Below are 26,312 nucleotides of genomic sequence, written 5' to 3'. Positions count from 1 at the left end.
CGGCCAGACACATCCCCCACCCCCGCGCCGACCCCGCTACGGCGCGGCGCTCGGCCCAACCTTCCTGCGCAGCTTCGCGCGGCCCTGCCCACGTCGGAGCGCGCGGACGCTGCGTGGTGGGCGTGGCCGGGCGCCGCTGCGTGGGACGCGCCGGGCCGCGCTCGCCGGGCTCGCCGCTGCCGGGGGAGGAGGAGGAGCGGGAGCAGCAGCCCTTCCCCGCCGCCGGGGAGAGGCCGGAGCGGGGGAGGTGGCCGGGTCCGGCCCATGGACCGTCCGGGCCTGAGGCGGAGCCCGTGGAAGGAGGCGCTCGGCCCCGGCGCGGCCGTGAGGGGCGGGAGGCGGCGCGGGGCGCGGGCGGTGCGCCGCGGCTGAGCGCGGCGCCGGGGGCCTTTGCGCGCCGCCATCCGCCGGCTTCGCCGCCGCTCGAGCGGCCCGGCCCTGCCCTGCCCTGCGCCCGCCGCCGCGGCACCATGTCGGCCAAGGTGCGGCTGAAGCGGCTGGAGCAGCTGGTGCTGGACGGGCCGCAGCGGCACGACAGCGTGCTGAGCGTGGAGACCCTGCTCGACCTCCTGGTCGGCGTCTACGCCGAGTGCAGCCGCGACTCGCCGCTCCGCCGCGACCGATACGTCTCCGACTTCCTCGAGTGGGGTGAGCCCGGGTGGGAGGACGGGGACGAGCCGCGGGGATGGGGGAGACGGGGCCCGGCCGGGGCCGTGAGGGGGAGGGATGGGGCCCGGATAGCGGGGGGGTTGCGTGGGATCCCTGCTGTCCTGATCCCTGGGCGAGGGGCGGCTAGCTGGCTCGGGAGGGCGGCCCGGCCCGGCCCCGGGAGTGCGCTCCCCGCCACCGCTCCCGTCTAGAGCCGGGCGGGGTGGGGAGACGCCGCCCCTGGATGCGGAGCCTCCCTGAGGAACACCCCCGCCGCCAGCCGGGCCTTGACCCCTGCAGGTCTCCTCCCAGCTCCGCTCGGTCCCAAGCGGACCGCTTGGCAGCCGGCAGCAGGAACAGCACCGGAGTGTCCTTGGCCTGAAACCCTGCTCGGCTTAACCCGAAATGTCAGGCTAATCCGGTGCTCCTCGGAGGGTTTCCTACCTGGGGGAGGGGAGGAGGGGGAGAGCAGCAGGCGCAGGCTGTGGAATACTGCTCTTGTATATCCCGGGTTTGTTGGTGTTGGAGAGGGCGTGTGTGTGTCTTGAAGGAACAGCAGTTACCGTTCATCATGCAGTCTTTTTAATTTGGGCATGCCCCCGAAGGACAGAGCAATTCCAGGCAGCCTTTATAACAGCTTTGTTTAATAGTTTCCTACTGTTAAGCAGCCTGATAATGAGAAACCTCCAGTAGTCCGGAGCGTGCTGACAAAAGAAAACGTGAATATTTGTGGTAACGCTTAGGATAAAAGTTTTCTATCCAGTGTTGTTTAGTTAAGACTATTGACTACAAGTACGTGGATAGTAGAGATCCTTCCCTGCTGCATGCCTAAATGCATTTATGTTAAAACGGCCATGGTGGCTGACTGGTTTATTCAGCTGAGTAAGTTATGAATAATAATGCATGACAAAGGTGACTTAACTTCTCCATGGAATAAGAATTGGAGGGGAGGGAGGAGAGATCATTGCTTACCCCGTTTATCAGCTGTTCCATGCATGTACAGTTAATTAGGCTTTTGAAGAGCCCTCTTAAAAAAAACGCCACCAACCTAAAACAAAGGATTTCCTAAGGGAGGGGGAGGGAGCGACTTACTTCAGTAAATGCAAATGTGTGTCTTTAGCACTACAGGCCAGAGCACGAACGTGTAGGGACAGCTGGTTCTCCTTAATTTCTGTGGGGACCACCACTCTTTGTCATACACTAACAAACTAAGAGGATTCACTTCCTGGACTCTTCTATTTACGTCAGTAATGCGATTGCCAACTGAATAATTAACCACTTTATCACATCTGCCCTGCAAGGCAAGGTTGCAGCCTGGGGAACATTGATTATTTGTTTTGTGGTGGGAGCTTTGTACGTCTTCTGCAAAGTGCAATTTGTTTTTATACTCTCGTTTTCAAGCTGATGATTTGAATGAGGGAGTACCTACAAACTGTTAAATGCGATAATCGGACTAGAATAGTACTTTGAGCACTGGAGTTGAGGAAAAGATTTGGGGCAGGCCAAAGAATGATATGCTTTTTCTACAGCACTGCTGGTGGTTGTGTCTTACTGATTGATCCCCTCGTTGTCATTTTCTGTGTGATGGAGAGGCCGATTATCCAATTGTTTATAAAATCGCTTCTTTTAATTCTATTTATTGTGTTCACTGAATGTGAAAAGGTTACTGACTTGATGAAAAGCACAGCTCGCAATAAAAACAGTGTGTAGTTCTTACTGCAGTGTGGGATTACCCTAGTATAACAAAGTGCCTATTCAATAAATAATTGAAATGTATGTGAGCTACCATCTGGTGCTGCAGAGTGGGGATAAAAGTTTATAATCCAGGCTCTTGATGGTAAGGGGATGGGCCTAAATCTGGACTGCTGTATATTTGTGTTCCGTCAACAAGAAATACCCTTAAAACCAATTACACTTGATACTGTGTGTTATCCCGTTCCTTCAAGCTGTTAAAAACAAGTAAATGCCAACAACGAGACACCTTTTATCTGTCTCCTAATGCCCTCACAGTATGTTTCCACCAACAAGGAACTGGTTTCTCCCTCCAGCTAATGAGGAAAATATCATGCCAAACATGCTAATCTTCCTCATGTCACGATGTGCAGTCTTAAATGCAGCCTGATTCTCTGTTAGAAGATATTCTGGATTGATGTGCACAAGTTCTGTGTGCTGTTATGTGTCTGTAGAAGCATGAGAGTGTAGTTAAATATTTGGGATGTACTTTGAAGATCAATGTTTCTTTATCAACTGGAGACAAAAGGAATTTCCTTTTGACAAAATGGAGACTTATCACTGGCAGTGTAAATAAGCTGCGTAGGTATTAAGGTTAAATTAAGCTGATATATTTAACAAGTGTTTCTTTACTATTTTGGATGTAAAACTGGGTGTGAGGTATTACATGTGTAAAACTCCCTTAAAATGATTCGGTGTGGCTAATGGACTTACTTGCATTCTTAATTGCCAAGAGAAAATAGAGTTCAGGCGTGGTAGTTGAGGCAGAGTTTTTTCCTGGCTGTGGGGTGAAGAAGAGATGCTGAGTTGTGTCGTGTAGCTGCTGGATGTGGATATCTCCTCTCTGACAGCAGCATGATGCTGCTCGTGTTCTGGTGATTGTGGGAGAAGTGGAGAGTCCAGAAAATTAAATCCGATGTTTGTCTTGTGAGACTTACGCCACCTCCTTATTCAACATCTGTAGAAGCCTCGCACCTCACCTGTGGAGACTGATGAGCCCCAAATGGTGGATCTCATTGCTTGTATCCTATAAATCCCGCTGCTGCTTCCTGGCAGTCCTGCCACAGGCTTATTTCTTCAAAATCTTCTTCCTATTTGCTAACTATGGAAGAGTGTAGGGTGTGGCTGTTCGCCTTGAGGCAGCTTGTGGCTTCCATCGCTTTAGAAATGTTGTAAGAATCTGCCATTTTAACCTTGGCAATTGTAGCTTTCCCATGGTGAATGGAGCTTTCAAACAGACTATATTTTTTCCTTATACTGGAAGTATAATACACATATCTTTATGCCAAGCGTGTTTGGAGAAGAGCTAGCTGAGCTGCAGCTGAGGAGTTCAAAAGTCCTTTTCTTCTAGTTATTTTTATTTGTAACTCCTGTTGAATAAGGTCTCGCCCAGTTGGTTATCTCTGTGTTGTTTATATAATTGATATTGCAATAATGCTCAGTATTAGTGGGAATCGAATCCAAGTCTGTTAGATAGCAGACCCATGTCTACATGTTCAGAAAGAATCTTCCAAATCTGTGCTTAGTGTCTTTTAAACTGTTGCTACATATGCTGCTTCTAGAACAAGAAACAGCGAGGAGTCCTAACAGCGAGGGCTCCTGTTTATTCTAGTTATACTTGCTCATTCCTCTCTGAAAGTCGTTGGTGAAACTGGGCTGCTACAACCCTCCTGCCTCTGAGGCCAAAGTGCTTGACCGTCTCTGCTTATCCTTCCAGTTGTCAGGAGAGCAACCTAGCTGGCATCTGGGGAGATGCTGGAACTGGACAGTCCTGGGTCCTAGAAAGCCTGTAAAACAGTCTGCGTCGCCCTGGAAATCTATGGAGGTACTTTCCTTGGTAAAGCTGACCTAGGCCACTAGCGTGGCCTTTGGACTTAACCCGATGGATTCTGATGAACACCAGTGCGTGGGTGTTGTGGGTTGGTAACGTCCGTGCACTGCAGAGGGGCCTCCCAAGAGACTCTTCCTGCAAAAAATGTGTGCTGCTCCTTGTTTCACGTGACAAGAAGTCTTGTCCTTTGGCTTTCAGGTACAGCATGTTCCTCCCTATGGAGCCCCTTGTTCTGTCTTGTTGAGGGATCTGAACCTTTCATAATCCTGTGCTAGAATGGCTGCTGCTTGCAGGGCACCTTGCTGGCTGGCATCACATTTATGCTCGTCTGACATCACCTTGTTTTTCAGGAGTTGTCATAGTTGGCTGCGGCTGGTGCTCACTGCCCCTTACTTACAGTCAGCCGGGACTGGTGCAACCGGCTGCTCCGTTTTTGAACAGCTACTTGGTGCAGTTTGCAGCCAGTAGGCAAGCATGTTCAGGGAAGAGTCTAACAGGAATGGGCCTTATTTGTATTCAAAATGCTCTTGGTGCTGCATAGACTCTCTTGCTCCGGCCTTTGTTTCCTCTGACCCTGTTTTGCACTGCTGGTGTGCTACAGAGGGCAAGATGGCACATGTACCCACGTAGTTCATTCAGTGTTGTCTCACTCCTGGACTATGTACTGGCTGGTCCTCTCTGTGAGAGTGCCTCAAACCCAGTGTCAGAGTAGTTTAGACTGATCTGAAATGTGTTGTTTTTTTTTCCTCAAAGCAGGTCCACAGGATGCTTCTGTGGACTGTTTCTCCTGATGTGTTACAAGCCGTCTACCTGAATACTGACTTACCCTCTGCGTTCTCAGTTTGTGCAAGATCTGCTACCCAGCTAGACTGGTGTTCTGCTTCTGGATGGTGGTGGTGTTTTTTTTGGTTCGGGTGGTTGTTTTCATTCTTCCTGAGAGGAACTTACTTTAAGGGGCCTGAAGCTGCGGGAAAAAGAAAGAAGATTGCAGATGATTAGCACAAGTAGGCTGGCTGGGCACCTGCTGCCGAGCCCTTGAAGACAGTCTGGCATAATAAGCAGTAGATGCTAGTGTAGTAACAGCAGTATATTCCCAGTCTGGGCTGGAAGAGGGGAAAAATGTGCATGCAGAGCCCTCAAAACAGCCTCTCTAACCTAGCCTTGAGCTGCTAATTTTGGGTATGTATCTGTTACGCTTGAGGCTGGACCATAGGTGGGAAAACCAGGCACGGAAAGCTCACCAGAAAGGGTTGCTGTTGTGCTACTGCTGGTGCAGTGATTCACAATTTTAGATTGCTGTCAGGACTGGTGCTTCAAGTTTGGATCTTGCTGTTGGGGGGCTCTGTGAACTTTGCAAGTCTGGTCCCAGACCTACTTTCTTCTCCTTCCAGTTCTGCTTAAAGAGGCACCTTAACCTTTCAGATAAAAAAATATCTAATGAGGGAAGGGAGAACTTTGCAGGGTGGCCTTTCTGCTAGAAGAGTGTAGAGCGTGTTCTCTTGGCCTAAACACAGTTGTATTTAGAAGTGTAGATATGGACCTGAGCAAAGGTCTTCCCAGCCTGTATTAGAGCATCTTCAAAACTAGCTGCCAGTTAGACCTAGTCCTCTGGCTGCCACAGGCACTGAGGTACTAGAAAATGTGCTAGGTGAGGGTGGGGACACGATATGTGGCTGTGTGTGCTGCTAATATAGGAGGCAGAAACTATCCTTAAGTATTTTTGAGATGACCTTAGAGTTGTCAGACTTTGAGGGTTGCATATGAGGATCTTTCCTTTGGCCTTTTTGGGTTACACTAGGAAAAACTGTCACTTGATAACATGTCATATCTTTTGACTTGAGGGCTTAAATTCCTCTCTTCTTTCCCTTTAGCATTCCTCCCCCCCACCCCTCATGCTTGCAGAAATACACATAGAAAGCCAGGAAGGGACTTCAGGCTCTGCTAGCTTGTATAATGTCCTTCTCCGTGCGGGCAAATGCTGTGCAGTGAGCGATAAGCCTGTTGGGCACATGTGTGAAATGACTGTGGTTGGATAATGAAGACAGCTGATGGACAAGAAAACGGAATTTCAGATTCTGGCCTAAGTTCCTCTGCTTCCATCCTCTATCCACCAAAGCCCGTTCCGATCCCTTGCACTAGAGCTAGCGGCAGGAGAGTGTGGATGAGGGAGGGCCAACTGGGGCAGGGTGAAGCTACCAGGTGCCTCACAAAGTTTCTGGAAAGGCCACTGGTGGTGGCCACGGTTTCTTTGTGCACAGTGCAGTGTGGATGCAGCTGGAACCCATTCTTGATCCCTGAAGGCTTTCCTGTGGTTGGAGATGGGACACTGTAGCTTGGATAGCCTTGGCTAATGAAGTCTTTGATAGTCAACTGGCAGAATAGTGCGAGCATGGCCACCGAATCCCAGTTTCCTGCATTCTCTGCTTTGAGTAAACTGGTTTTGTTCTTTTGAAAAGTATACTTTAGGATTAATTCATGTTGAAGTAGCCCAAACTGCCATGTTAGCTTTGATAGCATTGTAGTCAGGGCTAGTGATCTGAAAGCATGAGATTCAAAGCCTGCTGCTGTATGTGTGATGGACCCTTTACAGTACATCTGTTCTAATCTGTTATTTTTAGAGTGAGGCAATATCTTTTAATGACTCTTTCTGTGAAACTTTATTCTGTGAAACATTGGCACTGGATGCCACAATCATGTTTTGAAAGTGGGAAAGTAATGTGGTCTGGAGGATGAGATACGTTGGCATGTGCTATTGTAATGACAAACGTCCTGGGTGAAGCTTTTGTCTCATAGAAGGAATTTGGTATTGCTTTTCTCCTGTGGATAAAGTTGCTAATAAATAGCAAGTCTTAGTGAGGGCTTGAGGAATTAGGTGGTATGTTAAAGGCTGTGACCTATATTTTGTATTTTAATTTTGTTTATATATGAAAACTCAGAAAGGGGTAAATAAGTCTTTGATAAATTTGTATTCATATAGAAAAAATGCATAGCTAGTACTTTCTCACTCATGGTACGTGGTAAGGTATAAAATGCAGAAGTAAGGTTTCATGACCGTCCATAAATCTAACATTTTTTCAGACTTGTTTCACTTAGCAGTCTAAATTATTATCATATTGCTTTTTCGTAGGTAATATTACAATATAATATTTTGAAAAAATACTTAATTTACGTCCTTAAAACTTGTGTTTGGCACAGTTATGCATTATCAGTGGAAACGGCTTAGATGTTGGTTTAGTCAGCAGATTCAAGTGCAATGATCTTTTTTATCAAATGAAGTTGAACTAACCTTTTTTCTTGAAAATAATTCACATGTTGGAGTGAGTGAGTTTCTTCTAGACCTACTAAAAAAAAGTATTTTAACTGTTTAAAGTCAGAACCGAAGAGACTTCATTAGCTTTTTTTTTAGCAAGTTGCTTTTACTGCATGGTGATATATTAATGTTTTGGGGGGTTTAGAAATGTTGATCTGTAGCTGAGATTTGTTGGGACTGTTAAACTACTACAGATTCTTCAAATTTATGTACCTTACATTTTATCCCTTGCTTGTAATTTGAGGCAATTCATGCAAACTGTTTTTAGAAGGGTATTACCAAAAGGAAGAATTAAAATACTTATCTAAACAATCACAAATTTTTCTGGACTGTTAACAGAATATAGTGCCTAGGATTAGGAAAAAATTTATGGGTTCGTCTTTTTCATTACCCATGTCTGAAAAGATGAATAGGCTGATGGACCACAAGCAAATCTGTTCAGAAAAGTAGAAGGGACTTGTCAAAGGTTTTTACTGTGTCTTGGCCTTTGATAATGCTTTAAACAGAGTTGAGATTAATTTTCTAAGTCTTTCGTAAGTTACACTTGAGAATTCCAATATATTCTTGATGTAGGTACCAAAGAGCTGGTATCATGCTCACTAATATATGCCACTGAAGCTCTAGGGTTTTGTTTTGTTTTGGTTTTGGTGGTGGTTGGTATCTTTTTAAGAAAAGGGATTTAATTTTAAAATGCTTTTCCTGGTCTGAGAATTTCTAAGTACGTTTGGTCTTTGGTTCGATGTGATCCGTTCGTTTTAGCTGTCTCCTATTACTAAAATATTCCACTCTCTTTTTTTCCTCAGCGTATGCAGATTGCCAGAACGCGAGCTTTCATTTACAAAGATCTTTGTTCACATAATGAATGTAGCTTTCTTCAGTAGGAAACTACACACTGTTTTCTTAAGCCCTGATTTTGCATAGACCTCAGTAATCATGTCTGTAGATAGAGTGCATTCAGATTAAGTGTGTGCATCCATCATTGCCAGCTGAGGCCTTAGGCATCCTGAAGTGCCTGAGATCTTAATTTCTGTCATTCATGTCATCAGGGTCTTAACACGGAAACCTGTTATTACTTAACCATGGCCTAAAGCTTCAAATGTGACTAGTGCCTCTGGATGCCCAACCCGAGACCTCTATAAAGGCGTCTGAGCTTTGGAAAATGGTGAAGATGTCTTCAAGAGGTATTGAATCATTGACAGTGTATGGAGCTTATTGATCAGGTGTGCATTAATGAAGGCTGAAGTATAGTTTTTAATTTGCTGAAGTCTGGTGCTATTGAGGGCTGAATATGTATAGCTGCCTTTCCTAAAAAGGCCAAGAAAAGAAAAGATCAGAAGCAGCATAATTTCCAGATATACCCCAAATTCTTTTCACCATTGATAATTGTTCTCCAGCATAAAAATCAACATGGATAATGGCTTTGTAAAGTCCTAGTTGAAACGCGTTTATGCCAGTTTAGTGAGATGTGCATGTTCAGGATTTTAGAAAAGTCTATAGAAAATTCTGTCTGGGCTTGTAATTCAGCTTAAACCTGGGTTATATTGTTCTAATTTTCATCAAAAAATTCAGTGAAAGATGAAGTAATAAGTAAAATGGAAATCAGTTTTAAACTCACTTAAGTATATATGTGGAAGTCAGTCTTAAAGGAGTGTTGCAGTTCTTCTGGCAATATTGTACTTTTATTTGGGACTGTGTAGTTTGTGGGATGTGGATTCACTCTTTTTATAGATGGTGTAGCTTTACCCAAAATACAGCAACCATTATAGAAGTATGGGGTTTTTTATTATATTATGATTTACCTGCTAGTAATGGTCCCTTAGCCTTAGAACTAAACTGCGTGCCTTCCCTGGATAGATGAGACTTAAGAAAAAGCTTTAGGTTGCTAGAAATTCTCCACAGGTACATAAAAATAGATTGTACTCTAGGCTGATTTAAACCCTGTAGCACTGGAAAAAAGGACAACAAATACCCTCTGCCAGCAAAGAACCTATTTTTTAATTGAAATCATTAAAAACTTGAATCCCTTTTAGAGTTGTGCTAAGTGGGGAGTGGGAAGTCTCTTTACTCTTCTGAGGAAGGACGAGGTTTCTAGTAACTGCGTGGTAATGATTCTGGGGCATCTGAAACCTTTTCCCCCACTCTTGAGGAACTCCTTTGTCTCTGGTTCCCTCTCTCTTCCAGAGATCCACATGTACCTTGGGGGAGGATGGAGGTGACCTGCGTTGCCTGCACACCTTTGGATTTCTGCTGTTGTTACAGCATGACTTCTGTGTTCTTCATTTTGCACATCCTTCGTCAAAAGTTGACTTCTTCATGGAGCTTTTCTGTGTGCTGCTGGCTTTATTGCTGCCCGTGTGACTTGGATTATCAATACTGAAAGCTGGAGTGTTCCAAGTGGTTTTTATTTTACTGTAATTAAGGCAGAGCAGAAACAGCAGGAGGGTGACTTTAGGCATGAAGATCCTGTTATTGTTTTGAAATATGTTCCCAAAGGTTTGCTTGGTCAGATGCATGTTTAGTCTTTAAATTTAGCTTTTTTTCTGATAGAATTAGTTAGGTCATCGTGTGTCATCGTTCCTTTGACCTCCATTTCTGTGTACAATAGCTACGTGGCTATGGTCTCCTTGGCTGTTAGTGCTGAGAGATGGATGGCTGGTGTGCATGCTCTGCAGGCTCTGTTCTGCAGGCTTCTCACCGTTCTTGGGCTGTGGATCTGAAGAAGAGTAGCAAATGTAGTTTTTCTACGGCTGGGTATACTTGAGTAAGAAGTTTGTATTGAAAATTTTAAATTAAGGATTTGGGTTTCTGTTACCTAGTCTGTGATCATTTGCACTGTGTCTGAGTGAAATGGGAATGTAACATCTATCCACATTTTCTTTATTTTTAGTTTGTATATTCCTTAAGGCAAGGAGAGGCTCTCACTGCACACTCTTTATCAGTGGTTCCCTTCAGGATGGCTTTGTTGCCCTGCAGCCCTCTCAAGTGACTCACCTAAAAAAAGGAAACTACATTTTTGTGATTCAGAACCTCACCCTATATGACTTGTTACAAGAGGCTGGGAGAAGAAAATTTTTATGTGTACAAATGACTGAAAGTGATCTGAAGTCCTAATGGAATAACGAGTAGCTAGTAACCACTTGATGCTGGGTTATAAATGCAGAGCGAAGGCTGGAGTCTGTGGTATTTAATCTTTCTGCCTTTTATGGATAATAGGGTATTTTTTCCTAAACTCACAACACTTCATCTTTCAGAGCAGACTTTGTGAGAAGTTGCAGATGAGTTAGCCTCTTGTGTCACAGGCAAGAAGCACAAACATTTTCTTTCCAGACCAGCTTTAGTTGTAGCAAAGTGTTTTCCTTATGTGGCGTGGTATCGCTGCATGGAAGAATTAAGTTTGACTGTCTTAACTTCCTCTGTTATGTAAGTGAAGATTTCCAGTAACAGTAAGTTCAGCCTTTGGTTTCCTGGACAGTTAATATTTAAGTTGGGAATAATGACAATGTCAAACAGCTGTTTCTAAACTGTGGTTTTGCTGACGTGGTACTCCAGATAACAGAACACAGGACAACATACAGTGGGATACCTAACTGGAGGCTGTATCAGGCCCACAGACTGTCTTTATCTTACCCTTACAAGTATTTACTGGTTATTAAGGCAACTGAACTGTGGCTATTGCTTTGTGTATGTTATTGCAAGCCAGCAGGATTTACTGGTTTGGGTGTAATGCTGTACCAACAGGGCTATACTGGTCAGGCTTGACCCAGGCAGGCAGGACGCAGTAAGGTCTACATCCATGGCTGGAAATAATCAATGCTTGTGCATCCTGAAGTTGTGTCTGATGTGAATTGTAAAGCCAAAAGACCTCACACTTTTAAGAAGGAGGGGAAGGGGAGGATTTTTCATGAAAAAAAAATAAATCAGTGATGGAGAAGCTTTTACTGCTCTTAGGAAAGGGCTTTGCAGTAATTATCCTCAGCGTTAAAGGGATGCATGTGTTTGAGTGGCTCAAATCAGGAGCAGAAATGCCCTGGTTGATTTGACAGAATCAGAGCTACAGGTAGTCTAGTTACAAGCTTCCTGTTCTTGTGGATAATAATAAACATCTTAAACATTTTGTTTAATGTTTCAGGCACTTTTTGAGGGCAAGAATAGCAGAGATTACGTTCTATATTTACCTTTTGCGTAGCAGCATTCTATTTCCTTCACACTGTAAAACCTCACAAAGTTCAGCATGACAAGCGCGAAGTCTTGCACTGTGGAGCTGTAAAAGTTGGGGAACAACCAACTAGAAAACAGCCTTGCAAAAAAAGATTTGGGGATCCTGGTAAATGATTAGTTGAAAAAGTCAAGTTGAAACAACGATTTCTAGTGTGTCATTGTAGAAGAGGAGGCTGCCCGTGTACTGGACTTCATCAGCAAGAGTGTAGCCTGCAGGTTGAGGCAAGTGGTTATTTTGCTCTTTACAGCACTCGTGAGGCCGTTTCTGGAGTACCGTGTCCAATTCTGGGCTGCCCAGAGCAGAAGAAACACTGGGAAACTGAAGTGAGTCCAGCAGAGAACCACTGGTGTGGTTGGAGGCCTGAAGCACGTGATGTGCAAGAAAAACCGGAGATACCTGGGTTTGGTGAGCCTAGAGAAAGAGAATCTGATCATGATCCTCAACTGCCAGATGTGTGATTATGGAGAGAACAGAGGCAGACTCTTCTCAGGTGCACCATCTGAGGACAATGGACACAGGCTGTGGCAAGGGAGATTCTGACTGTAGGGGGAAGAAAGTATTCCTCCTGAGGGTGGACAGGCACTGGAAGAGGCACCCAGAGAGGTGATTGTCTCTTCATCCTTGGAGGTAAACCTCAGCTGGACAAGGCCTTGTGCAACCTGATTGAACTTTGATGTTATCTTAGCTTCGAGTAGGAGGTTGGACTCTGATCACTTTCAACCTAGAATTATTCTGTGGTTCAGCGTCGTACTTCCCCGCCCCCCGCCCCCATGTTAGCAGATTAATTTAACATCATGGCTGCTTTAATAGAAAACAGTTGTTCCTTATACTTCTCAGAATGAAAAGAAATATCTGAAATAGAATCATCTTCTTCTTGTAGATAAAGTAGTTGATACAACTTATATGAATTTACTATTCATTTTTTTGTAATCTCAGGTTTTTACGCTGATTTGTTGGCATTTTATATACTCTGAACATAAGTATTGACAAGGTTTTAACTAAATTTTAAGCTTCTAAATGGTAGGAAACTAAACTTTGTTCATGTTATTCTGCCATGTATTTAATAAAAACACCAGTTTCCTTGTTGCTGGAGGAGAATTGCCAGGACAGGTTTCAAGAACTTTGAACCTACGTTTTATGTTTAGTGCTGTTTCCCAAGTGTGATTTCCTTATGTCCAGTTGTTAGCCTTGTTAGCAGTTGAAGTATTTCAAAGCTTTATTCCATGGAGCTGTCAGAAGGGCCTACAATCCCTGCATGACTGCAAGCCTGCATCATCCTTCACAACAAATACAGGTTTAGCTGTTCTGCTAGATATGTTCTCATTCATATCACAAAGGGATCTCTATCTAGTAGGGTTCCTAATATCCTTATATCTGACATTATAAGGAGTCTGACTAAGCAGTTGCTGACAATGGTGAAACAAATCTTCGTTATAGCTGTGAAGATCTAATGGGACATACTAGCTGGTTTTTGGTTTTGTCTGTAAAATAAGAGCTCGTATGACTTAGAGGAAGTTGGACTTGCAACATGGTTTTAATGCTGGTATTCTTTCATGATGATAGTGCGCTTAGCAAAACAAAACGCATAATAAACTCAGTGTTTCAAAATCCTATTGATATATGGAAAATGGCATGGGAAATGCTATCGATGATGAGGCTAACAATGTACAAATGGGACAAACCCAACCAAATCCTTTTAGTGGTGTGTTGTAATTATTAGTAGGGTATCCTAAGTGACACTTGACTTATATGCAATTAATTTATGTTTGTGTTTTTGAGTACATTGCTTGCAGCAAACTCCTGGGAAGATGGTACGATTTTCCAAAATTCTCATGATTCCTAAATGTCTGGCAGTCTGGTAGACATCCTCTCCAGAGAACATACTGTGTCAGCTATGTCATGAAGGCATTCATTGATGGTACTGTATAATGTAATGGTCCGTTACCCTTCTGGGGCAAGGACTGTGTCTGTGAGCAATTTATAATGTGTATTACTTTTTCAGAAGAAACTTTGTTCAAAAAGTGTTGTATAGTTGTTTCAGATGCTGTGGTTGTCAGCCCTCAGCTGTGTTTGTGATTGATGTATGGAAGTTGTTCACGCTATGTTCTAGCTGCAGCGTGTTGCTTCCCTCTTGGGAGGTACCTGCATGCTGTGCAGATGCCTTGAGGGGGAAGCGGATAGTGAAGTAATGGCAATAACTTCTTTTTTGGTCTGAGTCTTGCTGCCTAAAACTACTGAGAAATTTCATCCCGCTCCTCTCATGTCCTTAATTTCCTTTTTTGTTTCATCGTTCAGACTTTTTACTACTTATTTCTTATTTGAATTCAGAGAAGGCACTTAGCAGTGTTGCCTTTGAGACAGCAATGCACACTTGTGCGCACGTTGCTGCAATGGTCTTTTGCGTCAGTGGCTGTAGTATGTCATTGTGCACGTCGGTAATAATAACTCGTACTTCAAGTATATGCTTGATAGCTACAGAACGAATAATATGGAGACTTTACTGGAAAATGTGTTCTAGTAATTTACCTTCAGAGCTCTGTGGGGAGCTATGAAACGGGTGACAGCTGGTGAAAGATAATGGATTATCTTTCTGCACGAGAGAAGCATGGGCAAGACCTACTTCTTACTTCAATCTCCTTGCCCTCATCTCTCCCTCCCCCCTCATGGCCCATATGAGCCTAAGAACCTGTCTTCTCCATTTTCTGAGGGACTTAGGTGGAGACTGTTAGTTATCACTTTTGTGTTTAAGAAATAAATAAAAAAATAATTGGCAAGGAAATAAATTTTGCTGTGCATGACAATTCGTGGAAGAGGAAATCAACACTGTCTGGTTGTAGTCTTTTAACACTTGTCCAGAAATAGATTGTTGAGGAGTCATAGTATTTGAATTAAAATTTACAGCATTGAAATACAAAATAAGCAGGTACACGAATTAGAAAGGACTGAGAACAACATCACTTAAAGTCCTAGATATTTATCAGTGTGCCACAAACAGTGGTCAGGCCAGATTTCTTTACCTGATGCTTCCAGAAGTGATAGCCTGTACTTTAAGGAAAACTTCAAGCTGAGTTTATGTATTAAAATATCTGTTAAATAAGATTTTGAAGAAGAGAGATGGAACTGATGATAGTCAAAGAAAAATTTTGCATATGTGATAACTGAAAGATTCTAACTAGACTTTTGGGGGTTTTGGTATGTTAAAATATGTTCACATAAGAAAGATGAGACTCCAAATTGACTTATTGGTTTTTTGAAAATGCATTTCTCAAAGTGTTTTTTGAGTGAAGGACGACTTCTTCAATTTTGATTTTATATAATACAGTTGTAAATGCTCCTGGCTTCTTTCCTTCCTTTAAAATGCAGCTGAACAGTCAGTCAGGGGTGAACTTTTGCCAGCAACTGCACAAACTACTCAGCTATTACAAAATTTCTTACAATAATTAGGTACACTTTCGTTCCCATGTAAGAGTAACTACTAGTGCAGTCTGAGCAACGTAGTAGAAATTGTGATGAAGTTACGCTTGCTGCTTGTGCAAATAATACAGTGGAATAGCTGTTTGTGATATTTCTTTTTAAAGATTTTGTGACCTAGATTATTTTTTTTTCAAATGATACTGCCATGAACTTGGTATTAAAATTATAGAGGAAACAAGATTTAAGCTTCAAGAAATTGCAATAAAAATGAAATCGCATGGCTGTTAGGGTATGAACATTAGGATGGTTTTCAGAAGAATAGTCCTCAAGACTCAACTCCTTTACCAAAGCTTTGAACCACAAAAATGCAAGCTTTATAAGCACAGCCTTCTTTCTCCTCAATGCTGCATGGTATCTCTGTCTTGGAGACCATTGTCACAGATTTGTTTTGTGTGTACCTGCCCATAAGAACCAGATCAAAGCTCGCGTCTTGTTTTAAAGGCCATGAAACTACCAAGAGATAAAAAATATTTTTAGTGATAATCGTATCCTTGGTGGATTCACAATGGCAACCCGAAGAGGGAACGATGTGTTATTAAACAAGAAGTCCTGAGCACCTTTTCATGTACGTTAAAAAAAGGAAGATTTAAGTGGCATACATACTGAGAATGTTAAAAGATGAAAATGTAAAGGAAAAAAAATTAAAGACTACATCACTTGCAGACTTTTCTGTTAGAAATTCCAAAGAAGCTTATGGAACAAAAGGATTACATCACCTCAGCTCCACAATGCTAGCATCAGCAATGAAAATAGCGTGTCTGAACTACAGTATCAAGGATGAAAAGTTTGACAGTCTTTAAAAGATTGTGGTTTGGGACTGAACGTTTTTTTAAAGTGAGTCAATGCAAGTGGAAAATATTACTTAATAGCTAAAACAATCACTGAGTGGGCAAAGTAGCCAAGGTTTACTTAGATGACACTGGAAATAAATTAGTAAAGGAAAATATTAAATTCTGTGTGGAAAAAGAGAAGAGAATGGGGTAGAGCTAAAGTGATGTGTAAGGAAGTAGAAAGGCAACCATTCGGCTTGCCTCTGTATAGGTAATTGACTCAATGTCTATACTAGTTTGCAGTTACGTTGCAGCAGCTTTAAGCATTTTCAAGATTGACAGAAATTCCTTGTTCTTCTGCTTGTGGTTTCATCTTCTCCTTGTGGGCTCCTCAGAAGCCATGTACTATGTCAGAAGATTTCTGTAAGGAAGTTAATGCATCTTCACTGGTTCCTACTCTGGAAGTGGAAAGCTGTAAAAGCACATCTACGCTGGTAGGGTTTTCCCGCTGCATCTGTACTGGCATGCAGGTGCTCACCCTGGTGTTGCATTGGAGCTTTCCAGCATTTGGTTGTTAATTTCAAGTATGAGTAAAGGAAAAGGTTGGAAGCCAACAGAATAGAGCTTGAGGTATAGATGAAAATTTGAGATTACCATCCTACAACAAGCTGCTTCTGAATGTCCTGGTACTTGATTTTGTGTTTTCAAATCAACTCACCTGTCTAGACGGGCTGTAAACGAGGAAGGAAAAGGAATTCTCTACTTAAACACATGGAAATAGATCTCAGGGCAAAAGGATTATAGATGTAGTGCTTATTAAACAAAGATGGCATGCGGATAATCTTACTGTTATATTCAAAGTAAAGAGTGTACAAAACTGAAAAGTCATGTTCGGAACGATAAGCTGAAAAGCAGAGTGTTCTATCATATAGTGCATCTGATATAAAAACTTGTTGGGATGATCCTCACTTGATAGGCCTACCTTGAAAAGCTGAGGAGCGAGACGTAAAGATGTGACGTGGTATTTGCAACAGTGAGTGTAATGATTGAAATACTTTTCATATTTTAATGGCAGTAATTCTGATATCAGCTAAGGACAATGAACAGATTTTTGTTTCCTGCTGGCTTTAAGCATAGGCGAGACAGAGGGAGAAGCTAGAACCCAGGGAGCTTGGGCTGCTGCTAATCATGCTGGGGTGTGCAGTAATGGGAGGTATGCACAGGTTTGGAGTGGTAGTGTTGAGGATGTAAGCTTCCAGGAGCCTTCAAGAGGTTTGGGAATGCCTAGAAGAAGCATGTCCATTAAACAGTGTGTCATGTGGGCTGGCAATCTGTTGAGAGCTTGTCTGAAATCATGATCCAGAAACTGGATTTAAGGATTTCTGAAAGATATCACAGCAAAGATGTTAGGAAAAAATGGGCTAAAAATACTAAACAAAACCAAAAGCTTATTCTTTGCTACACAAAATATTGAGATAAGAAGAAAAAGCTTATTCAGTGTACTGTACATAAATTAGTGAAAAGTTGGATAAGAAAAGGTGACAAAAATGCAGAATGAGGGGAAGAGAAGAAGGGAGAACTCCATCCTGATTGTGCTAGAGAAAACTGAATTTATAACGCTTGGAGACTTGGAAACGTCTCTAGGAAAAGGCATGGCGTTCTGTTTTTAGATTCTTGTTCCGTATGCTTTGTATATACACATAATGTTAAAGCTCTTTAGTTGTGCTCTAAATCATTTGGATTTTAAAAATTCACTCTTATCTGTTGCAGGATTTGACTTCCCTAAGGAAGACTATTTGATTTAAAGGACAACTTAAAAATTTCAACATGTATAAATGGTCATATGTGTAATATTCCAAATTATCATTTATCCAAAATGTTTTCTTTCAGGGCTATTCAATATGTATTTTTCTAAAAAAACCCCCACCAAAACAAAAAACCTGCTTCCAAGCAAGCTTTAGGTGGATTTTTGTTCATATTTAATAGCAAGTGTTATGATCTTAGTCAGTTTGAAACTTCAGAATAATTAGTTGGTGATGTTTAGCAAACCAATAACTTAAATGGGCAATATTCTATGACAGAATTCTGCAGGCTTCTTGGTTTATTTCTTAATAATGACAGTTTTTGGCTTTTTTTTGAGCCATGAGCACTTCTAAAAAATCTGTTCTGCTGATGATCCATATACCACACGGTTTGACTCCATGTCTAGAAGTCTACTTCTAAGGGCAGGTTTAGGATCTCCTCATAGACTTCCAGTAGATTTCCCCCCACCCTGCAAAATCTAGACTTTCCTTTTTCAATTTAAATTTTAGCTGTAGTGTGTGGAAAGCCTGGGGATAGATCTAGTCAAATTTTGAAATGTGCTGAATTAATATCAGATCTTAAGGAAAAGTGAGATTAGAAGCACTTTGCTTTATCTGGATAAAGTTTTCATCACACCTTGGAAGGCTGAGATATATTTCTCTTCTCTTTCTGCTCTCTTTACATCCTTTCTGAGCAGGTAAGTGTCAGGAAGCATCCTCCCCTCTGGAGATGTGCTTGCCTTCTGAATACCCCAAAAGCCAGGGATTTTTCTGTTACAGATGGCTGACTGTGCTCCTAATGCCCTGCTTGCCCTGTGTTATGTTGGCAGTGACTTTTAGCACTTTGGAATCAGTGAAAATAGTGCTGCTGTAAATGGTCTTCCTCTTCATCACTCCCAGCCAGGAGCATTGGAGGGAGCAGAGTAAGGCAGAATGGCTGTGGCTCTGGAGTTCCTGGTCTAGAAAGGGAGCTGAAGAGGTGAAAGTATTTTATAATAAGAAAAAAGCCACTCTGAGCCTTCCACTATAACGTGTGGCAAACGTTAGCATGGGACTTGTTGGTATTCTCTGCAGATTTAAAGACAATCCTCCTCTTCACTTCTGAGTAACTTGAGCTACTCCAAAGATTCTAGTGCCTGGTTACAGTAATTGCTTGTCGCATGTCTTCGTGGCCTTTTCCTACGGCAAAAATCTGACTTTCATTGACCTTTTAATTAGATCTGGAGCTCTAAGGAAGTTCTGAAAAAGGGTGAGTAATGTCTGAGAAAATGTCCTCCTGCCTGCTGCCGTTCGAAAGGAAGTGGATTGAACAGAAAGATGTGCCACACCTGTGCTTTAAGTAGCTGTTGCTATCTGAACTCTGGAAATGGAAAAACAGCTTAGAGTATTTATATGCAGAGTGTTGCAGCCTTGAGCCATCAAAAAAAGAAAAAAAGTCAGGTGTTCTGTAGCACTGTAAGCTGATCTAATGCCCTGTTCCCTTAGCCTTGTATTTCCTAGCTTATGGTGTTGATCTGACTGAGAACTGAAGTATCAGGAAAGAGGTAATTGCCATTGGACTTGGCTCCTGTAGCCAACTCTCCGTGCAGGGCGTTAGCACCAAGGCAGGTCACCTCTGCACAATGAGGCTGCTGTGAAGGCCATTGCGTGGGCAGTTCATCTCACCTTGGTTGGTGCTACTTGAAATGATGCCCTCTGAAAAAGAGCTGTGCTCCTGTACCTTTCTTGCTTGCGCTGGCACAGCAGCCTCTCCCGACCCTTCAGTAACGACGGTTCAATTTGTGAAACTACAGGGTGATAGTTGTGTCTCGGTAGGTTGGATTTCCACTGCTTTACTGAGGAGAATCAGGTCAGTGAGGTGAGGCCACCTGAATTTCTTACAGCTGATTCGAGGAAGAGAGCAGATCTGTGGAACCGCTTGGATGGCTGTGACCAGCTTCAGTTGTATCATTGAGCTACATCTTTGATTCACTCTGAATTTATAAGCAGAGAAAAGGGGGATACCTTATAAGGTGGATTTCTCTCCTGTCACTGTAAGTGCTTTGTCAAGAACAGCTTATTAATAGAAGCCTCTAACCTTTAAGATAAAGGATGTGCCATGTGTTAAATATAGCACCAATGTAAAGTATGAATTGTTCTATTACATAATGCGTGTATTAAGTTTTTAGTAACTTGTGAGAACATCTTGCATATATCTGGAGAAAAGAGAAGATGTGCATTTACTGTAAATAATTAATAAAACAGTTATGCTAGTTGTCTTGCTAGGTTTTACTTTTAAGATGAAATAAAGCATGCAGTCAGAAAACTAGAACTTTGCTCATACATTGATGATGTAAGTGGTGACTTAATGTAAGTGTAAGCTTATATCAGCACAGTGTGGTCATCAAATTGGAATTGCTTTATTTCTCAGGAGGGTGTGCAAGAGGTGCTGGATGTGATGAAATGTAGGTTCATTCATATGTTGTTATTGAAATTTGAGTGAGTTCAAGTTTGAGATTTTCTTAATTTCTAGTTTGAATCTATCTGAAAAATAAGTGGCAATATCAAAGGGTTTTTCTGAGCAGTCATAATTCTCAAACTAGTCTACAAAAAAATTAACTAAGCTTTTTAGATTATTCATCATGCAGTAAAATAAGTGGATTTTAGCAATATTTGCAACTTTGTGATAGAATGAAAGAATTCGAGTCGTTGAAATTTTACTGTTTGAACTAGCAATTCAAGTAGAAGCCTGAAACAATTTTTCTATTACTGATGTGCTTCAATATGTGCTCGCCATTTGCTGTTGCTTAAATGACCTCTCCAACACCTCCAAAATCTTGCCCTGGGCTAGTAGTATAGAAAAATTCAGGTACAAATAAAGCTATGTTAAACAGATTGTGTTCTGTGGTGTTTGTTCCCATCCATTTCTTACAGTGTTTTGACATGTATCTTGGAAGACCCTGTCCTAATGTGCTGTAGGTTGGCTGGAAACACTCTTCCATAACACTTCCAGGGTCACTGCAGTCTGAGGCAGATCCAAATCAATTCCAGAAAGGCCATTTTACCCTTCTCCAGCCTTGTCCTGCTGCCTGCCTTGGGCTGGGGCTCCAAGGTCACAGCTGCATGTGAGTCACGTTGGGTGAATGGTTCATTGGGAGGGGATGGGACAGACAAGTTAGCTTTCGCCTGGAAATGTTTCCTGGTTTGACATACCACGTGAACACTAATGATGATCCAGGCAATAGAGTGGAGCGTGGTGAAGAGGAACAAGTAGGAGCTCTTTCAGCTGCAGAATGGGTTTCCTGGATTAAAGTGATCGTGTAGCTCCCCACTCAGTTGTCTCAAATATCTAGGATGTCAGACAGTCCCAGGGAAAACTGTAATTCAGAGAGCCCATAAATGACTGTATGTGCATGTGTCTTCTTGGCTGGGTATGATTGTCCTGAGGAGAATAAAAGGACTGAAGATGAAGCTTAAGAACGCATTGGATATCAACGGTTATTCAAGAGCGGAAAAGATTCTTTATTGTGGAATAATAATCTTTTCATTGCATTTTTTTAGCAAGGCTTAAGTGGAATGGAAGTACCACCTTTGAAAACCTTATGAAATTCAAGTAGAAGCAAGATCTGATACTTCAGTCTCTCCAAAAAGTGACAGCTTGCAGACAGTATTGGCCTTCTGCACAATAGATTAGTCAGTGAAGTCTCAAAGCCCAAAGAGGCCGGTAGTCCAGCGGGAATGCATGGTTGGTACCTAGTCTGCTGAAAGAGCTGAGAACCTTGGGGAGAGGCTAGAGAGGCGTGGCAGCTTTCCCTCTCCCAAACAAATGTGACAAGTTGGAAATAGCTGTGAAAAACTGGACTACAGACTGCAGTCAGGAACATGGTTTCTCTGAGAGCTTTCTTAATTCTCCTTTGAGAGCTGGCCCAGAACTTAGTCTCAAGCTGCTGAGTTTTTTGAAATGCCCTGGTTAGTATTCATAAAGGTGCAGGTTTTCTCGTTCAGAGTGTGTCATCCTGCTTAAAAAAAGTCTCTGTGTCCTGTTAGCTGTATGCTAAAATGTTACGTTTTGTGAAGCTGCACCAAGCTTGTGTGGATGGTAAGTCACTTCTGGATTTCCCAAACTAAATGCTATTCACAGTCATATGTTTTCTTCAGTCCTGTTACTCACAGTTTCATCTTTCAAGGTCAGCTTCAGTATTAAAAAAACCTAACAAACTCTGCCTGAATTGGTTCTAGAGACTGAGTTATAACTTCCCTAAATTATGGATCATTCCATGACAGTAACACAACATGAAGATGAGAAATTGGGTAGTGAGCTTCCTTCTGTTAGATCCCAGATGTAAGCTTCCACTCCCTTGTACTTGCATCCGTCATAGCATTAGCATATGCCATTACCTTTAGGTCTGACGTGGGTTTTGTTTTACCTGACCATTATTTTTGTAGGTAAGCTACTGTCTTTTATATGTATGAATGCAGCAAATAGTTGTTTGGTGTTTGTTCTTGAATACGTAAGTGAACGCTTACTTCCTCTCACCTGCTAGAACTCTGTTGCTGTCGAGTTCTTGGAGAAGGATGGTGGCTTTGACAGGAGTTAAACTGGCAAAGCCGTTTTGTCACTTGTACTACTCAACCATCTGCATGTTCCTCAATACTTGTCTGTACAAATCTTGAGTATAATCTTCGGTGTCCTTTGATTGTAAGTGTGAGGAGCAGTGAATGGGCACGTCAGGCAGATAGCCAGCAGATAGCCAGCTATTAAGCCTTTGTGGTAACATTCATCAACGAGCTGGCAAATGGTAATGTATTGCTGTGGATTGAGTCCTTCTGTGTGGTACTTGCTTTTGGGGCTTGCCATACAAAAATCTTGCTTAGTGAATAATGGTGAACACAGATGATGTTTCAAGGTAAATGCCTTGCTCTTCTGCTGTCAAATTTAGTGATGCTAATAGGATCAGCACCAGAACTACTACTCAGTACTTTTCTGCAAAACATTTTGCGATGCCATTACCCTTTAGCATGGTGATAAATTTTTCATGCAGTTATCACAAACTATTATACGAATTCTAAATGCCAGGATCAGTTCTTCTGTAGCTGATAAAGCCACTCATGGAGCAAAATGCAGAAGCAATGAACACTCAGTCTTGGTTTATGCCTAAAAGTAATGACACTTTTATCCTTTCAAACCTTTGAGGATTTTACATGTTATTATATGATCCAAATCTTGTCCAAACTCATAGTTCTGTTAAGTGCCAGCGAGGTATCTGATTGAAAGTGCTCACTCTATTTTACGCATGTCAAAAGGCTTTCATAAATCAAAGCAGAATCCATAATCAGAACTGCAAATGGATATGTTTGTGTGCTCCTTCTTCAGAAAAGTTTGGATTTTTTTATAAAAACATTTGTATACCAGATTAAGTATCATGATACAATATTTAATAACAGAAACAATATTTATTATTTTTTTATGTTATGTACTGATATTGTTCATTGATAAATATGCTGGCAAGCAGCCTCAAGATTCATACTTTCTTGGTGTTGTATTATTGTGTATGTCTGTTTTTACTGACGTTGCAGTTCAGCTGAGTACTGTTAGAAGAGAACATCTTAAAATTAGGGAGTACTGACTAACCCGGCACTACGAAAGTACATGGCCTTGCTCGGGGTAGAGGGGCCAGACTGTATGTGAAGCAGCGTCCTGTGTCAGGAGGCTGTTCTTGCAAGGGCTATAAACGCTTTGCAATAGGTAACCAGGTTGCACTTCTCAGGTTTTTAACCTGGTGGAGCTTGTGTCATTGTAATGATAACCAAGTCTTGCACTGCTCAATTTATTAGTCTAATAGATGTTGATGAATGATGGAGAATCAGATCATTGAGCAAGAGGCAGACAGAGTGAGTGAAGTGTGTGTATGTATGTTATAAAAACAGGAGGGAGGGCATAGCAGAAGGGAAAGGCCCAGGAGAAGGTGTGTCAGAGAACACAAAATACATCACCTTTTGCTTGTAAACAGCAGAACTTTGGTGAAATTTGGCTTCCTGTAGAATCGGGATCTACCTCCTTTACTAGGCTCAGTGGAATAACCCCTTGCCCTTCCCACCATCCTGCCTTCCCTCCTCTGTGTCGGTATCTCTCTACTGTTGCTCCATGGGTAAGGACAGCAAGGGATGACTGCTTTGCACCTTAGTACGTGATGGTTGCCCAGCAAAGCAGGTGATAGCTGTATTCCTGCTGCTGCCTTTCCCTTAGTGGAGATGATACTGTGGGTGTCTCCTATTCACTGCCAGTTTTTTTATGAAACTTGTAGCAATTCGGTATCTTCAGACGACTTCAGTGAAATTGCTATAGAGGATATTAAGGGTCTTCCCTGGGATCTAGAAGTACTGCGTGGGAGGAACAGACAGGCTGCCAAAGAGTGCGATCACACATACCTTATTTCCTTAGGAAACCAGGCTGAAAAAAAGCATTCACGGGGTGGACAGTAAGAGGAAACAGGAAAAGGGAGGCAAGGATTTATAATTAGAAAAATTAAGACTGGAGTCAGCAAAGCATGGAAGAATTAACAAAAAATTGCATTTCTAAAATACAGGGGAAATTGCACAATCAGGTAGCAAGAGGATTGTACTTCTTTAAAACTTAAGTGTGGGTTGTAACAAGTATTTATCACCCTAGTAAGCAGGTTGGGGCTACCTGGGTGTGGGTATCTCCCAGGACATGTATACAAGCACTAACTTGCTAAACCTGTCAGCCTACTGTTTTAGTAGCAATATCACAGGAATGCTGTTTCTTTGAAAAGAGTGCACAAAGGGCAAACAAGTTATTTGATTTCCAGAATGCGAGTTAAGAGGGGTGGTTGAGGGCAATGGTAAAACTTGCTGCTCTTTCATGTTCTTTCTCCACAGAAAGCATCTTAAATAAAATATTGGATCTGCCTGGTGGGAGTATGGCTCCACAGACAATTGTCTGCGTCATTTTGTTGTTTCCCTGACATTAGTATTTTGCAATTCGCATAGTTTCCTACCACAATGTTTTGTAAAGAGAGTGAGTAGGTAAGGAGAGTGTGGTGGCAGATGAATTTCTGTGTGACCAGACAGTTTGGACATACCTTCTGGGAAGATCGACCTGAATGTTATCGTCGTGTTATATAATGACTTAAACACCAAATCACTTAGTTTCACAGTTCAGAACTGATCTTCTATCTGGTGCAGGGCAGTCCAGTGTATGTGTAGGTTGTCCAGAGAGGCTATGGAGTCTCCATTCCTTGAAACTTTTTGAGACCTGACCAGGCAAAAGCCTGAGTAACCTGGTCTGAAGTCAATATTGACTGTGATTTGAGCAGGAGTTTGGACTAGAGATCTCTTGAGGTCCCTTTCAACCTGAATTGTTGTGAGAGACCTGTAAGTCTGTGTATTATTTTCTTGCAGTTGTCACATTTATTTAAAACTTGAAGCTGCCAATGATACAAAACATCAGATGTTCTTGAACATTTGGCAGCTTTGACTCAGTGATTTTTGTGACTCTGAATTTCTGGAAACTTGCACTGCTTAACAAAATGTGTGGGAGTCCTCAAATTAGAGCCATTGGGTAACTCCACCACTGAAGCAGTAGTTACCATAAACCCAGGGGGTAATCTTTTGTCCACTGTAAAGGTAAGGTGCTAGCTTTTGTGATTCCAGATAGTCAATTATTGACATAAATGGAGTGGTTCAGAATCTGAACAGAAAGTAAAAATCCAAAACGTACCTCAATGCTTCTCATATTTAGCTCTATTCTAGCTTGGAAAAAATTGCCCCATGATTTTTGAGGGTGATGTTGACAATACTACCATCCCTCCCTGACCTGCTTTCAGAAATGAGAGGAAATTCAATATATGCTTCTGACCTTGACAAAGGCCGGTGTGCGCCCGTTCCTGGGGTGGCAGTGCAGAGTGCCCAGTCTGCTGTGTCGCATCATCTCCACTGGCGTTTCCTGCAGCTTTTAGTTATTCTGAAACAGTCTTCAAATATCTTTTATCAGGTAGCATAATACAAATTGACTGCAGTGTAGATGCACCAGCTCACAAACCTAAATCACAAACCTATTTACCTATGACTGTGCTTCAAATTATGTTTTCAAATTATTCAAATTGATGTTTTCTTTTTGTTGCATCTATCACAGGAAGAGGAGAATGTGATTGGAATAGAATTCGTTTGTGGGTGGAGAATTATGTCTTTCATACATACTCTGGTTTTCGATGAAGAAATAAATGCTGGCATTTCACTTCCCATTATGAATATTGATCAAAACATCGACTGTTTTGTATCATATTCTTGAGAGCATACATTTCTTGGATCCTTAAAATTAGTTTTTTGTTTGTTTGTTTTCTTGTGTGGCCTTATGGAGAATGCTCTTTTTCCCAACGACTGTAAGTACAATAATGCAAAATCAGCTTGAGAGAGAAAAGGCAGTGATGCATACAAATATATTCCACGTAGAACGCCTATCCCAAATTCTGATTACAGCCTCAGAGTCATGAATAAACAAACTCTTGCAATTACTCTCAGCTAATGT

General features: G+C 42.1%; 1 protein-coding gene across 10 annotated transcripts in view; it reads left to right on the top strand.

Annotated features, from left to right (window-relative positions):
* The first annotated feature begins 470 nt into the window (after positions 1–470).
* CDC42BPB (CDC42 binding protein kinase beta) overlaps positions 471–26,312 on the top strand; it is a 102,919-nt gene continuing 77,077 nt past the window's right edge. For all 10 annotated transcript variants that reach the window (XM_086613550.1, XM_086613547.1, XM_086613546.1 and 7 more), the window contains exon 1: positions 471–648. In XM_086613550.1, the coding sequence (XP_086469676.1) occupies positions 471–648 (178 nt within the window). The remainder of the gene's footprint in view (positions 649–26,312) is intronic.

This window comes from Tauraco erythrolophus, chromosome 6 (assembly GCF_009769465.1).
Source record: "Tauraco erythrolophus isolate bTauEry1 chromosome 6, bTauEry1.pri, whole genome shotgun sequence".
Lineage (NCBI taxonomy): Eukaryota > Metazoa > Chordata > Aves > Musophagiformes > Musophagidae > Tauraco > Tauraco erythrolophus.
This window is presented reverse-complemented; position numbering and strand designations above follow the sequence as displayed.